The 16,405-nt window shown below is 37.5% G+C and overlaps 1 protein-coding gene across 2 annotated transcripts in view; it reads right to left on the bottom strand.

Annotated features, from left to right (window-relative positions):
* Window positions 1–1,603: 1,603 nt before the first annotated feature.
* The window catches only part of lpgat1 (lysophosphatidylglycerol acyltransferase 1), a 40,857-nt gene continuing 26,055 nt past the window's right edge, over window positions 1,604–16,405 (bottom strand). The window contains exons 7-8 of one of the 2 annotated variants that reach the window (XM_024290844.2): window positions 6,906–7,012; window positions 1,604–3,499 (exon numbers count right to left, since the gene is read on the bottom strand). In XM_024290844.2, coding sequence (XP_024146612.1) covers window positions 3,348–3,499; window positions 6,906–7,012 — 259 coding nt within the window. In that variant the 3' untranslated portion in view covers window positions 1,604–3,347. The remainder of the gene's footprint in view (window positions 3,500–6,905; window positions 7,013–16,405) is intronic. The other variant, XM_024290845.2, reaches the window with a different exon arrangement.

The following is a 16,405-nucleotide window of genomic DNA, read 5'->3' as shown; positions in this document are numbered from 1 at the left end:
CATGTAGCTGAAATATTAGCTAAACTCCAAAACAGCCCCAAAACCTTTTTTAAAAAAGCCAAAATTAACCAAAACAGCTAGCTTGTAAATATTAGCTAAACTCCAAAACAGCCTTAAAAAAACTAAATAAAAAAGCCCAAATTAGCCAAAACAGCTAGCATATAGCTGAAATATTAGCTAAACTCCAAAACAGCCCCAAAAAACTTTTTTTAAAAAGCCAAAATTACCCCAAACAGCTAGCGTGTAAATATTAGCCTAACTCCAAAACAGCCTTAAAAAACTAAATAAAAAAGCCTAAATTACCCAAAACAGCTAGCATTTAGCTAAAACATTAGCTAAACCCCAAAATAGCCTTAAAACATCTTAGTAACTGCATACAAAGAAAAACTATCAGAATGCCAATTTAAAAAAAGTTTTCACATAATTATGTGGAATATTATGGAATATTATTCCAGAATAAATCAACTTAAACCTTAAATAACTTTCAATGTTTTAATCTCCATATAAATATATTTTGTCAAAATTATAAAAATTGGAAATAAGCCCAAGATAACATTGGGCCATTATTAACAATAAAATAAAATGATCTGGAGGGCCGGATCCGGCCCCAGGGCCTTGACTTTGACTCTTAAGGAACCAGCTCAATTTTTTGGCACATCAGCTGAGGAAAAAAAATGTTGTGTCAAACAACAATCCTGCAACAACGGAATAAATAAACACAACAGCTAGAAGTTTCCACTCATTTCTTTTGCTTCATTATCACTCGGTTGTGTTATTCTTGCGTCTAGATTACACAACTGTTGCACAATGTTGTAAGAACTGTGAGTTCTGCTCCCACAACTAGAAGTCTTCGGATGGCTCAGAGGACGCTGTAAAGTGCGACGCAGAAGAACATCTGTGAAATAAAGAGTTCATTGCATTCCTTTAAGGAGAACAGGGTCCGTCTTCAAATATCCAGCTTAATTTCTCTGCACCGGGAGGGTGACCTTGATGGTGAAGCAGGAATTCCCACCTTGGTGAACACTGAACAGCCTGCTGGGATTTGGGAAACCTTGATGCATTTTTAATGTCGTTTTCCAGCTTCCTTTCCTGCCCAAAATGAGCTTAAACTAACAAGATTACTCCGATAACCTTTGATGAAATCACATAAATTTATGATATAGATTCATATAGAACTTCCATTGAACTAGAAAATAAAGTCTGTGCTTTTCCTCTCAGGGATGAGACAATCGAATCTCTGATTGGGGAGAAAATAATTATATTCAGAACCAGAACAATTGTGATTCAAGATCTTCTAAATCCAACCAAACCCTTCCGATAATCAGATGATCTTCAGGGAGATTGGGTTTAAACATTTCCAAATATAAAAAAAAGTTCTAATAAAGAGAAGCACACTTGTTCGGGTCATTTAGTTTTATTCCAGCACAGGTTGTTGGTGTTGTAAAATGGCCGCGCACTTGAAGGAGAAGTACAAAATGGAAAAATACAGACAGTTCTAGTAAAATCACTTTTTGAATCCTTATTGGGACAATTTCCTAAAATCACATTTGAGAAAACACTTATTTCCTCTTCTGAAAACATGGTCAAAATATATTTATAGGTATATTAAAAAAAAAAAAAAGAAGGAAAAAGTCACTCGTGATGGAGGGAAACTGGAAAAGGAGGCGGGATAAATCCCATTTACACTCTCACCTACCTCGTCAGGTAGCCCTTTTTTGTATTCTTTATTTTAACTCAAATGCTCCTTTTAATTTTCTGAACTAAACTTGGTAATTGAAATCCACTTTCCGTGCACAGAAACATCAGATGTGTCCTCAGGGATGCCAGAAAACAGCTTTATTTGGGATGAACCAGCACATTCGGTAAGGCGTCAGAGTTCCTTCACTATTTATTGAAAAAGTTTGCAGTTGGGCCCATGTGCCGAACACGCGGACCTACAGTAGCTACGACGTCGTGAAGCACATGTTGCAAAAGAAAAAAAAAATAATACTGAAAAGCGAGGGTAAAATAACTCCTTTTTTCTTTTTTAAAACATTCATATTTCAAAATAATATCATTAAGGACCTCAAAAAAATAAAAAGAGACACTTCAGCCGTTTCCAACATTTTTTTCTCTCTATGTACAAGATTTAAACATACTTTTACATGGAGAAAATAACAGTGTTTGCAATTGAAATAAAATTTGCTGGAGGTGACATTGCCACCAAGTCATAGATATTTAAAAAAATGGGGGTAAAGTCACTCACACTCACTTAGGCAGGTTATGCTGTGAATTTACACGTATGACACCTTGAATTCTGTCTCTATTGTAGAATGAACATAAATTAGCTTTCTATTAAAAAAAAAAAAATATTGTTCCTCATTTTTTTCCCAAGATACTAACCATATGGCTTAAATATTTGTAAAACTACAGAGTCCAGTAGGGCAGTACTAGTCCGCCTGCATGAGGCCAGAGTCTGCACATGTGCACGTCTGCATGGGAGTTGAACCGCAGAGGGGGGGTGAACAGGTATATATTTTTTTATTTCTAAATAGGTCTCTCGTCTTTAAAATTAATGCAAGTTTTCAGCAATTACCAATGTAAACATGACCCCCCCCCCCCTGCTTTTTCAGCAAGCTCACAACACTACCTTCACAGGCGCACAAACGAAAAGACATTAAAACAATAAAATGAGAGATGTTGAGAAGATATGCAGGTTAATGGAAAGAAAATCAAAGAAATAAAAACATCGACAGCTACCATTTTTTTTAGGGGGAGGGGGAGGAGCATCTGGGGCAGTATGGATCCTTAGTGCAATGAAAGCCAGGGGGGTGGCCAGGCCGCGGGACCCCCGGCGTCTGTTCAGCCGTTCGCTCTGGGAGGTGCAGACAGCTGATTGGAGGACGGTGGGACTCACCGGGAAGAAGAGAAAAGGGCAGAAAGTTCACTTCCAGTCTTTTTGTTTTTTCCGTCCGTTTGCGCTCCATCCTCTGTAAAAGTACGACAGCCGAATCTTCTGGAGAAGTCCTGAGCCTCGTGTGTGTACGTGTGTGTGTGTATGAGCGTGTGTAAACATCGAAATGTGGGCAGGGATGGGCGTGTCCTCCTTCGGCGCGAGTGTGTGGCGTTGGGGCTGTGCGCAAGTTAAACCGTGACCACTTCCCGACTTGTATGGGTTTTCTTTTTTTTTTTTTTTTTTTAAAGATTTTTGTCGTTTATTATTTGTCGATTCCTGTCAAGTCTCTCCACTGCTGCAAATGTACATTCATTCATCGTGGGGAGGGGGAAGAAAGCTGTGCCACACACCAACTGATCCTGAGGCCTCCCCCAGTGGTCCAAAGAGAGAAGTGTTTGTCCCGTCGGCGCTCTCAAAATAAACAGCAGTAGAGGTACTGGAGGACGCTGTACCACATGTAGCCAGAGGCGAAAGCGAAGAACTGGATGCTGCAAAGCCACACGGGATCCAGGGTCATCTGTCGGGAAGCCGCCTCCTTCTGTCCTTCTAGAGGAGGGAAGGATCCTATTGGAGGAACACAGACACAAGCGTCAACAAACAAAACTTTATTTAAATTAGTGCTGCCACAAACCATTATTTTAATAGTTGACTAATCATCGATTATTTTTTCAGGCCATGGATGTAAAGCACACATCTGAACCATCATTAGCTTCAAACTAACTAAAAACTACATATATAGCATTTCCTGCAATAATGCTAGCGTGAATGCTATAAGTTGAATTTGGCCACTGAAGATGCTATTGACGATAGCTAAAAACGCTGAAAATGATAGCTAAAAACAGCATAGCTAAGAGAAAAAAACTGCATAGCTAATAGCTAAAAACGCTGAAGTCAATAGCTAAAAACAGCGTAGCTAATAGCTGAAAACACTGAAGCTGATAGCAAGTTAAAATATTAGTTAATATTATTTAACCAAAACAGCTAGATGAAATAATAGCCAAACTCCAAAATAGCCTAAAAACAGAAAAGATCCTGAATTAACCAAAACAGTTAGCATGTGGCTGAAATATTAGCTAAACCCCAAATTAGCCTCAAAAATATGATAAATGCCAAAATATATTTCAAGATAAAAAGTATCATATCAGTATCAATATCGGTGATACTAGCCCAGTGATTACTTGGTACTGGATCAATACCCAAATTCACAGTAATTTTAACCCTGAAATTTGGTAACTTCCCACAAGAATATATATTAACTTGTTTAAGGTCTGAAATAAATCAGATTTTTTATTGCATTTGGTTTTTGGTGCAGTTTTTTTCTTTGGACAAACATATTTTATTGTTCTGAACCTCAAAAAACGGAAAGACGCAATTCTCCGAACGGCTCTGAATGAAAAGACCATTCGGAGAATTGCTTTTTCATTTCATTTAAGAGACAAGTAATGCAGTGTTACGGCTGTGGCCGTATTTGGTTTTATTTTCTTTTGGTTCTGTGGATTTTTGTCGGAGTGGGACTTCTTTGTGTTTTGTGGATCTTTGTTTGTGTGTTTTTTCTGTTGATTTGTTTCAGGTGTGGTGCTGGAGGCGTGGCTCCCCATTGGTCCGACCTGAAGGAGGGGAGCCTTCAAAACCACCATTTGGACCTCCAGACCACGAGAAGGGAGCTGGGCTGCAACAGCCTCCACTGCAGCTCAGTGAACTTCTCCACCTGTTTTGATTTGTGCACACTTTGTAGTTTCTTTGGTGTTTTGTGTTAGGTCCCACTCTGTGTTCTGTACTCTTAGTGTTGGTTTAGTTTAAGTGAAGCTGTAGGGGTGAACTGCCATTTTCTTTAGTAAATGTTTTCTCCTGTTTATGTTAGTCCAGGGAGGTTAGTGTTTGTCATTCTTTTACTGTTTCTTTTGCAGGTAAGCTCCCTGGGTTGAGTTAGTTGGGATTTTGTTTGTTATTTTGGCCTTGGTTCACCCTGAAGCCTTTTGCTTCACTTTTAGTTATTATTTTGTTCATGTAAATAAATTTGTTAACTTTTTATGGAGACTTTTGTTGTGTTTTTGTTAAACACTTATTTAATTTACTTTTATGTTAGGCCCCGCACCCCTAGACAATTTGGGGCGTAACAGAAGTTACATTTTGAAAATGAAAAAACATTTTCAATATTGACTTTTATTTTAGTTTAGTCCTTTATTTCGAACATACAGATTACATGGTTAAAAAAAAAAACAAGAAAACAAAAAAATTAAGAGTCATAAATGCTTCTGTAATTTCACAGCAAACTGTCTATGATTAGCCTCACAGTGAAGCCGCTCCACTTCTGTAGAAAAGATGACATCTGATATGAATTAATGAGACAAACTGAGGACCGCTTTGACTCCAGGCTGAAAAACTGTTTGCTCAGCGATCAGAGATGTTTAATGTGCTGCCCGAGTGCTCTTCAACAGAGTTTTATTTTGAAAAGAAACAAAACGCATTCCTTCCCATTGCAAATATTCTACGTAGAAATATTAGGGGTGTAGGAAAAAAATCAGTTCGCAGATATATCGCGATATTTCGTTTGACGATACTTGTATCGATTTGAAATGTTGACATGGTGATATTTAATTAATTATTTTTGAGCATCCTTAATCATTAAATAAAACTAGCCAAGGCTTTTTGCTGAAAATGGTGATGCAATTTACTTTAATTGCTGAAGGGATTTGCTGAAAATGCAAAACTATTTGCAAAATGTTACATTTGCTAAAAGACTGGAAATTTCATTAAAGAACTATGAAAGAGTGATGAAGTTTACATAAATTTCTAAAAAATTGTAGTAAATTTGCTTAAAAATCCCCTAATACAGGACAATTTTTGCAAAAAATATTTACATAAAAACTTTAGTAGATAACAAATTAGCCAAAAAAGCAAGCTTGTTGCTTAAATACTAGCTAAACTCCAAAATAGCCTAAAATTCCCCAATAAACGACTATTTTCTGGACTACAGAGCGCACCTGTATATAGGCCGCATCTGCTCTATTTAAAAAGAAGAAAAAAAAAAGATATACAAGCCGAACCAGACCATAAGCTTCAGATATCTACTGCTATGCTGAAAAATTAGATATTTACCCCAAACAATTTTGTACTGTAAATGTATATATGTACCTTAACAGATTATTTGCAAACAGTGCATGTTCTATCTGCTAAAGAAAACGTAGCCTAGTCTATTCTTCATTGATTTTTCATCTATCTTGTTTTTTATTTTAATTTCGGTTAGAGCACCCCTAGTGGTGAAAAAAATCCACAGAATAGCTGCACCTTTGAATAAGCCGCATGGTTCAAATCAAGGAAAAAAGTAGCGGCTTATAGTCCAAAACATACGGTAAATTAGTCAAAAACGTTAGCATATTGCTAAAATAGAAGCTAAACTCCAAATTAGCCTAAAAACTCTAGTAGATAATAAATTATTCAAAAGCGTTAGCATATTGCTAAAATAGAAGCTAAACTCCAAATTAGCCTAAAAACTCTAGTAGATAATAAATTAGTCAAAAACGTTAGCATATTTCTAAAACAGAAGCTAAACTCCAAATTAGCCTAAAAACTCTAGTAGATAATAAATTAGTCAAAAGCGTTAGCATATTGCAAACAAATTAGCTAAACTCCAAAATAGTATTAAAAAACCCCAGTAGATGCCAAGTTACCAAATGAGCTAGCATAATGCTAATATAACAGCTCAATGTCAATTTTTTGGAAAATTACTATAAAAGATGAAAACAGCTAATGAATATATTTAAAGGCTTGTAAGACATAAGAAAGACATATTAATATTCAGGTAGAGTTTTTTTCTAAGCCTTAAAAAAAGGAAAAAATTTGTTCTGGTATTGATATATCGCGATATGTATCGTATCGTGAGACACATACGGGGATATTTATCGTATCGCCAGACTCCTATCAATTCACACCCCTAATAAATATGCTATAAAATGTGTGTCAAACTCACCTTTATCATAGAAGTAAGTCAACAACTCTTCTTTCTCCACAAATCTCTGATACAGCCAGTCAGTCAGGGCCTCTGCCTCCACAGGGACGTCTTTTATCGGGTACATCCTGCAGGAATTAAAGGAGACACAGAAAAAAAGTAGTGAACAATTCATTATGGCTTCAGCCCTTTTCTAAAGCTTGAATTCTCAACCCTGGACTCTGCACAGAGCAGCGTTTCTGACAGCAGACAGACAGACTCCTGCAGATCCAGAAAGTGACTCACAGGTGAGTGGGACGCCCGAAAATAATCGTCAGTCAGTTTGATGGTTTAGAAGAAAATTACAGTTTTTGAAAAACTGAAAGGAAGTTTTAAACATTTTCTCCCAAATATCTTAAGATCCAAAAACTACAATTCCCAGATGTCCTCTGTAGATACCAAAAGAAATGTCCACATTTTCATGAAAAAATTATAAAAAAAAATAAAATAAAGAAAAACCTTCCTACTTTTTAAGATGTTAAAAATGTGTTTTCATTTGGAAACTTTAAACTCTATGTTCGTGTAAACTTTTAATATCTAAAATCTTATTATTTAGTCATTCATAACAAAAAATGTGGAAAATATGAAAATAATACAATAACTACAACACATTTCACATCACAAATCCATAACCTACAATTATTTTTTAAAATCTGAATATTAAAACACTTTTTTTGGAGTAAGCCTGCAGAAAATACAGATTTGTAAAAATATGGCGACAGTCTGGTTTGCTGCCAGAAGGGGTCTCTCTCAGGCTGTTCTCTCACACAGACTGATGGTGGTCACCTTCAAACAAAGGTTATCATCTCCTCTCTGGAGCCAGCCTTTCTTTCCTCTGTGTGTTCAGGGATAAAAACCCACATCTAAGCCAAAAAAGCGATTGTGCAGGAAGACGATCACCTCATTGGTTTATTTAAAAAAACAGGAGAGATTTAAGGAATGATTGTTTGCTGCAGGTAGAAAATCAGTCATTAATATCTTGCTCACTCCTAACATAAATCCCTAATAGGAAACGATAAACTGAAGGATTAATTTGTTAAAGCTGAATTTAGTTGTGTTTTTTCTTCTTGGATCTGACACAATAGTTATGACTCAACCAGGAAAAGGTTTTTCTGAAGAAAAGAAGCCGCTCTATTACAACACTACATCCAGCATCTCAGATGAGCTGCATAATCGTAGCAGCTTAGGCTCTTTATCATCAGCAGAAGTTTACAGACAATGTTTTATTGCAAAATCAGTTGTTTAACCAAAAGACACTAAAATATCCAAATTAAAACCTGAGGTTTTAAAGACATTTAAGTAAGACTTTTCCACATGTCTGTCCAGCATCATCACAGCTCTATAATCTCATGTTCAGGCAAAGATTGAAGATTGAAACCGCACCCCTTTAAGAGGCAATTAGAAACCCTCTTCTCTGTGCATTAAAAACCTGTTTTGTCATCAAACCTAAATCCACAAATGAATAAGTGATTCGTTTTCTACTGTAAGCCCGAGCCCAAACAGTTTAAATCCTTGGATGGCCGTCTGTGCTCTAAACTGTAACCTGAGAGTCAAAAGGAAACCAAAGCCGGCTCTAATTGTGAGGCTTGCATGCTTAAGGCCTTCGGTAGTATTTGGCTGTCATGGTGTTTTCCTGCAGCTGAAATATTCATGCAGAAACCAGAATCCTCCGCAGCTCGCAGCGGCTGCGTGAACGGCTGAGGTTATAGGAAGTGCTGCTGATCTGATTTCAGGGAAACAACAAGCAGGTATTATTAAAGCACTTCTGCAAAAGGAAAACCTGCAGCGAGCGGAAAGTTCAGCCGGTTTAAGTTCACCTGACAGTGATGGTAACCCATCATTTAGCGCCATTCAGGTAAGAATGTCCCAGACTTCTAGAAACACCTGGACACAGCATGTAGTTAAACTCTGCTTATCGGGGGCAGAAATCTAAATGTGATCCCAGTTTGTGCAATATTTGTTTTACATGTCATGAAATAAAAGCAGAAAATAAAGATTTTGGATTAATTGCTTTATCATTGACTCACTGTTGGCCTGTTTACATTTAAAGTAGAGTCATCTGGACCCCACAAGACAACGCTCAGAACTTTTTTTTAAGGATTGTCCAAAAACAGACATAAAATCCATTTGTCATGCGATGGATAATACTTCAATGTAAGGATCGGGTCATCTGGACCCCATTAGATAGCACAAGGGTTAAAGCAAGTCCACAATGGCGAGATTTAAAGGAGATGCAAGATCATCACTTTTGGCCTTATTTAACTTATTCCCACCGAAGATCCAATTTGTTTTCTGTTTTTGCAATATTTGTCTAAATATATTCAATTGCCAAATACTTGGTGCATCCATACTGCTGTGTTACAATAGTGAAATAGTGATTGTTAAAAAAACACTGCTCTATAATATCATGTTTTGTTAGTTTTTTTTCCATTTTAGGTTAAACGTGATTTTTACTATTCATCATTTAGAGTAGGAAACATGCGGTACGCTTAAATAAGGCTGTAAATCAAATTCATGCTGAACATGCAAAACTGAAGACTGATTATATTTTTGACATATGGAGTCAATGAATCTAAAAGTGATGGAAATAACCCAACAGATTGTTCCATGTATGATCAACCATTCATTAGGAACTTATAGAAAACCTTTTTTTTATATTACTGTAACTGCAGGGGGTTTATAGGAAGCTGAACTGCAAGTTGTGTTAAGAAATTTAATTCTGGCATAAACTAAGTCAGCAGTTTGATCGGAGTCCACGCAGTGTTGAGGCCGGCTGTGACCTCATCAGTCTCTGACGATGCTGAGGTGCGGTTTTGTTTACAGCAGGATGCAAATAAACACTGCCGTGCAGAGTAGACAATCAGCATCCAGGTATGTCAGTGTTTGTGCTCGCCGCATGGCGTTTCAGCAGTACCGGTGATGACGCCGCTGAGGAGCTGGTGGGGATGTGCTGGTGGGATGCCAAGGCCGCGCTCTCATCTCTAACCCACTTGGCAAAAGTTCGCCGGGTAACCCGACACCTTGGCCAACAGAGAGACAGCTGAGGTCTGGAGCTGTCGGGAGACGTCGTCATGTTCTGACTTGAGCCGCCAAAATCAGATACCTGACATTCCAGCAATGATGTGAAGCTCGCTCATGTTTAGTCTTCTAATTGTTTTATGATAAAACAAACAAAAAAAATCTTCTAAGGTAATTAAAAATGTCATGTAAAGGCTTCCACCTTTCTGCTAACTTTGGAAATCACCTTTTTCATGATTTCTTATGTCAAACCTGAACAAGGATGTCATGGTCTTTTAGAATATTTTTTCCCAGAGTGCATCTTGTTTGCATACATGTAAGAGGAAGTGTACAACAGGAAGTTATGTCTTTAAATAATTTTACATAAAAGTAGTAAACGGTGCATCAAATTTGATAAAACTTTAGGAGTTTTACTTAATTTTTAAAAAAAAATCCATTTCAGGGTCACACGGTTGCTGGAGCCTATCCTCACTATTGATGGGACAGGGATTTTGGCCAAATCTGCTACATCTACGACTTCTCCCTACTCCTCCAATTTTAGGGGCACCTGAAGCTGTGGTGGAGTACGAAATGTACTTATTTTTGGAAGAGTGACAGGGACTAGGTTTGTGTTGGATATCCCACCGCCAGTAGGATGATCTGTGTCGAACACGTGGGTCAAGAGAAATGCATTTCCGTCTGTTTGGAGGCCTAAATGTAGAGGTAAGGGAAGAATTCAGATTTTGTCAGTATTTTTTTCGCGGTATGTATTTTTATTTAATATGTATGTTTTTTTTTGTTTTTTTTTAAACAAAAGAGATATTTGACATTCTTAATTACCATTACAACCCACTCTGGTCATCTTCCGTGTGTTTTTTTTTTTTTTTATTTTTTTTTTTTTTATGTGATTAGCATTTTTGCAGTAGTTTATTCAAAAATTGCCTCAGCGTTGAGGGCGGGACAATGGATGTGGAGCAACCCCGCCCCCTTTCCTGTCTCTATTGCTGAGGGCTCTGAGCAGGAAGCTTGTGACCCGCCCATCAAGAACATGTTACAAACCCCATATTCATAGGAGTGATAATAAAACCTTTATTTAAGGACTTCTCTTTCAAAGTCCAGTATTTTTATTTAATTTTTGTGGCGTAAAACCTCATGTGAGCCGTTCGTTTCAGTGCAGTTCTTCATATTGACATCCTGAGTTTCTGCCCTGAACTGGCAAAGCAGCTTAATTAAAGTTGTTGTAGAAGTCTGTCCACCTCAAAGTCTCTTTGGAGGGAAGCCAGTCTTTGTTTGGAGTCTATAATAGCTCTGATACCTGACTGTGAAACCTTAAAACACAGCGGCATGCTGGGAGAGAGAGCTGCAGAGCAAACAGCTACAAACAACAAATATTGACATTAGAGCCCGTCTGTTCTGTCTTTCATTTTATTTAAGGTTAGGTTACCTTTTGCCATTTGTACACCTTAATAGAGTTATAACCTGCATCTTCAGATCTCTTCCTGTACCTGCAGTAGGCTGGAGAATGGCAGCCCTCTTAAGTCTCTATTTGGTCTTTAACCTGCTTCGTTCTTTGTTTCACAACATGCTTTGGTGCCGATTACCTCACAGATCACCAGCTAATATATGTAAAAAGCTTTAGCTAAAGTCAGAAGTGTTAACAAAGCAAACATTCCCCCACCTACAAACAGAATGAAAGCACAAACCCTCCGCTAAAGGCCAACGCCTTGAACTCCTTGGAACGCAGCAGCTGATGATGGTGCAAACATGCATGAACAGCAATTATGTAAATATGATCTCGTCTCATCAAGAGACGCTTTTTGCTGCTTTTAAAGCTATACTGTGTCTTTAAAGAGCCATTAAAATGAGGATAATGCCTGGCTCAGAAGAAATTGACTTGAAAATCAAATAAATAAGATGATTTTAGTTTATATTTGACCAAACATGGGGATCTTCCAAGCACGTTTTTGTTTCTGTTCTCGCTGACGTGGTCACGGTAAACTTTAAAATGGTCATGGTGACCATTTAACTGTTATCAGTGCAGTGTTTGAACTAAACAGAGGGAAAAGCCAGCGGGGTTGGAGGATGTGACCGCAGCCGACTGGTCAACTTCACAGAAGTAAGATCAACGCGACCTGTGAAGGTTCAGCCATCAATCATTTTTTTTTTTATGTTTGAATTTTTCTGCCTCAATTACAAGTTCTGTTTATTTACTTAAAAAAGTACAACTAAAATAAAAATAGATGTATTTTTGAATACAAACTCTGAAGAAAATTGTGCTTTAAATGTGCATTTTTCTGATGATTATAGACATTTATTAGAAAATTTATTTCAAAATTGCATTTCTGAGTACTTCTTTATTCAAATTGATGTGAATCAGGGTCAAATAAAAAGATGCTGCTTGAAAACGAGTGTATTTGTGATGTAGATTACTTCCTGGGCTGGCCATAAGTCTACCTAGTGGAGGGGAAAAGGGGCGGGGTTACTCTCCTCCATCAGTCTCGCACACAACTTAGAGACAAAGTACTTCCGCTGTTCTATGACTCAGAAAATGACAGTTTTAAAGAAAATTCAGGCTTAAAACGCCATAATTATGATTAAAAGACCACTTTAAAATAGTTCAAAAGATGATTGGGGAGATTTAAAGTATTCAAGTCATCAGATGTGAGAATATTTTATCTCTGGCATCAAAAGGGCTCTTCACAGTGGGAATTCCCTGGTTATATTAAAAAATAAGTGAATTTGTCCTAAACTGATTAAATTTAATGCATAGAAGCAAAATCTGATCAACATTTGGCTGCTCCGAATCAAACCTGTATTAACAAACATTTATTATAGAGCTGATTTTTTGTCATTTTATTAAAAAAAAGCTTAAAAATTAATAGGATTTATTAAATCATTATTAGTTTATACGCTTTTTTGTGCTTAATTCAGAGAAGTTCGTTTAAACTTTTTTTTTTTTCATTTCAGAATAAAAGCTCAACATCTAATTTTCTCTAAAACATTTTTTTCTTCTTGCTTTTCTGTTTGATTAAAAGTCAATTGACTCTGCTTTTTAAATCTTACATTTCTGTATTTGGTGGCAGACCCCGCACTTTAACAAGAATGCTGGCAAAGATTTAACATCTGATTTCCTATTATGTGCAGAGATTTTCACTACGAAACCAGAGAAAATCTTCCTTACGTGTCCTAACGGGGAAGCTGCATCGCTGCGAGCGAAAACAGCCGTGTTTACATTTCTGACAGAACCAGGTGTGCTGCAGCTCTGATGACCAGCAGAACTCCGTCTATAAATCACTTTCATTTTTTGATATTTTTAAACATCAGCGCTCGCTAAGGCACACTTCAGCAGGAAAAAGGAAAAGGTGCATTTAAAGGAAAAAAATAAAGGATTTCAACCTCATTTAACACCCACTCCTGCCACTGTTTGGCCTCTGCACTCCCACCTCGCTCTCACCCCCATCTGCCATTCACAAACGGCTTATGACGGTGCGCTCTGGGAGGCTGAGATATACGAGAGGAGAGGAGGAGCTGGACTCAGATTCATCCGGAATGCATGTCAGTAGTGCTCAGATGAATGTGATCTCATCACAACAGCAGCATTCCTTAAACAACTGCATCAGACTGTAATCATCTGCTTCACACAGCGCGATGGCTGAGGGGCTCACTCATTAAAATAGTTCTCTTCTGGTCCACTTTGACCTGAACGTGTGATAAAGTGCAGAACTGAACATGAAGGTCGTGTATTAGAAAAACATCATAGAAAAATATCCAAAACTGGTTTGCTTTTTGAAGCAAATAATGAATCAGCAGCCTGAAAAAATAGAAAATATTTAGAAAAAAAAAACAGTTTAAGGTAGAAAACATCTTATTTGAGAGTATTTTAGAGACTAATTTGGTCATGAGGATTCACAAAAGTGGGAAAAGGTGACAAAAAGATGTTTATCAAAGAATTTCCCAAATAAACGATTATTTTAAAGCTTTAAGACAGCAGGAACTAAAAGTAAATTACACAAAGTAATTGTTTAAGATCCTATTTTTCATATATTTTGAAGTACAAGTTGAGTTTTTTATTTTGATTCTTAAAAATGAATAGCGACAGCTGCTAGAGGGCGCTGTATGGGTGTGTATATCAGTATTTGTTACTGACAGCAGCGGAGAAGAAGAAGCACTGCGCAGTCGTACACCAAGTTTGGTGGATTTGTTCCAAAGAAAATGAAATATTCAATGTATTTAGTGATTTGAAATGACATAAAATGTTTTGTTTACTTGTTAACATGTTCTTTGTGCTATAGTTCCCTTAATACTTGTTCATATGTTGCACTAATATACTAGATTCCTTCTATGTTTCATGAAGCTAACGTGTTACAATATTGGTCCCCTATTTTGTTCACATGTTTGTTCCAAAAGTTCAACTTTTAAATGATTTTTTTTCTTCTTTATTATGTTCTTATTTTTTTGGCTGCTGCGACTTATACTCAGGAGTAATCCAAAAAATACAGGTGGTTACTAATAAAAACATTAAAATTAAGGGATGAATTAACAACCTACCTTACTGCAAAAGTCCTCTTTAGAGACGAAGATGATGAATGATTAAAAATAGTGGGTGTGAAAAAATATCGATTCAGTGAAATATCACAATACTTAATTTTACTTGCATTGATTTAAAATGCGGTCAAGGCAATATTTAATTATCCATGAGCAAAAGTATAGTTCGGCGTCTTACTTTTGTTTTCCACTTAAACCCCCGACCACTAATTAGCAGCGCAGCACACCACACCTCATTGATCAGCTCTAAAAGGGATCAAACAAAACAAGAACTCGCAAGAACCATCTAGTTAGTACTGGTACTGTATAAAAACATGGATTTAGCTTTGTACTTTGTGGCTCATGGAAGAACAAATGAGGCTAGACGTGCACCCTGGAGAGCTACAATTATATATTTGAAAGGTGTTTTAATATTCAGATAAAGTTTTATTTAAGTCACAATAAAGAAAAAGGAAAATATTGTCTCTGGTAGTGTCTTATATCGCAATATGCATCGTACCGTGTCAAATAAATCGCGATATGTATCGTATTGTCAGACTCTTTCCATTACACACCCCTAATTAAAAGACACAAAAACATTTTGTTTTAAAGCATTAAAAGTAACAGCTTTAAAAAGTATTTATCATTTGAATGGATGATTACAAAACTAGTGGAGGTCTGAAGATCACTGAACTTAATCTGCTGGCTGCTGTGGTTTGATTCCTCCACCTTTAACTGGATTTTGTGCGGGGATGCTGGAGGAAATAAAAAGCTTTGCTTTTGGTGTATTCTGACCCAGCAAAAACAGCGCTCCATGGTGGCAAACATGTCTCGCCTCCTCCACTAACTGCATCACCACAGTGTATCGCATTGCTAAGTCCCCCGCAGCGCTCCCTTGATCAGCAGGCAAATTAATCCTCTTGTTGACTCTGCACCTGCACCAGCAGGGGCTGGCTTCTCAATGATCAGCACTGTTTACGTGACTGTGCACACTTGTAACAGGAACAGCTGTAGTCTGGTGGATCCTCAAAGCGGCGGAGCTGCTGACCGAGCAGAGGAGGCGGACGGTATCGACGGCTGACTTGGGTGTCCGGGAGGTGGAGTGGAACCAAAGCTTCCACAGCTCGTCTAATTACAGACCTAATGAGTCCTCAGCTTCAGCCCGGGCCCCTGAGGAGGCGCTGGCACGCCGGGGTTCATGAATCACCTTTTCCTTTTGTCTCGTCTTGTTTCTGCACAAGGTGCATGCACCAATGTGACAGAGAAGGTTAAGCCGACTTCTACCTTTGACTTTTGAGTGCACTAAAGAGAACTTTCCTCATGACCCTCCAACAGACAATCTAAAACTGTAATGAGTAAAAACATGGAACAACAATGCTGAGAGAAACCTGTCTGTTTGCAGAAAATCAATCGTCCTGCAAGCTTCTTTTAGAGTCAGTGTGCTCTAGATGTTTTGCTGTTTAGACATACAACACTTTTTATGCCACATTTGTGCTCTCACAGACTGCTTTTAAATATGACGCTTTTACTTTTGGATGCAAACGATAGAAACAAAATCAAGGCTGTGCATAAGTGGTATGCAAGTATGCATAAAGAACACAACAAATGAAAGGTTGCAACGCACATTTGCGCATTTAAGACAAACTTTTTCATCAAAAATGCTCCATTAAGCCGCAAAAGAAGTCAGTGTTTGTGGAAAAGTGGTTGCAGAAGATTAGCTTTAAACAAGTGATAAACGCACGGAGATGTTGTGCAGAATATACAGTTAAAATCCCACTTTGGCAGACTAAAACAATACCTTTGATATTAGGGGTGTAACGGATCATAAAACTCACGGTTCAGATCGTGTCACGTTTTTAGGGGTCACAGTACGGATCATTTTTCAGATCAGTCAAAAAGAAAAGATAAAAGCCTAAAATTAGCTTTATGAAAAGCTTCAAAACATATATTTACTAAAGCAT

The sequence above is a fragment of the Oryzias melastigma genome, linkage group LG24, assembly GCF_002922805.2.
Source record: "Oryzias melastigma strain HK-1 linkage group LG24, ASM292280v2, whole genome shotgun sequence".
In the NCBI taxonomy this organism is placed as follows: domain Eukaryota; kingdom Metazoa; phylum Chordata; class Actinopteri; order Beloniformes; family Adrianichthyidae; genus Oryzias; species Oryzias melastigma.
This window is presented reverse-complemented; position numbering and strand designations above follow the sequence as displayed.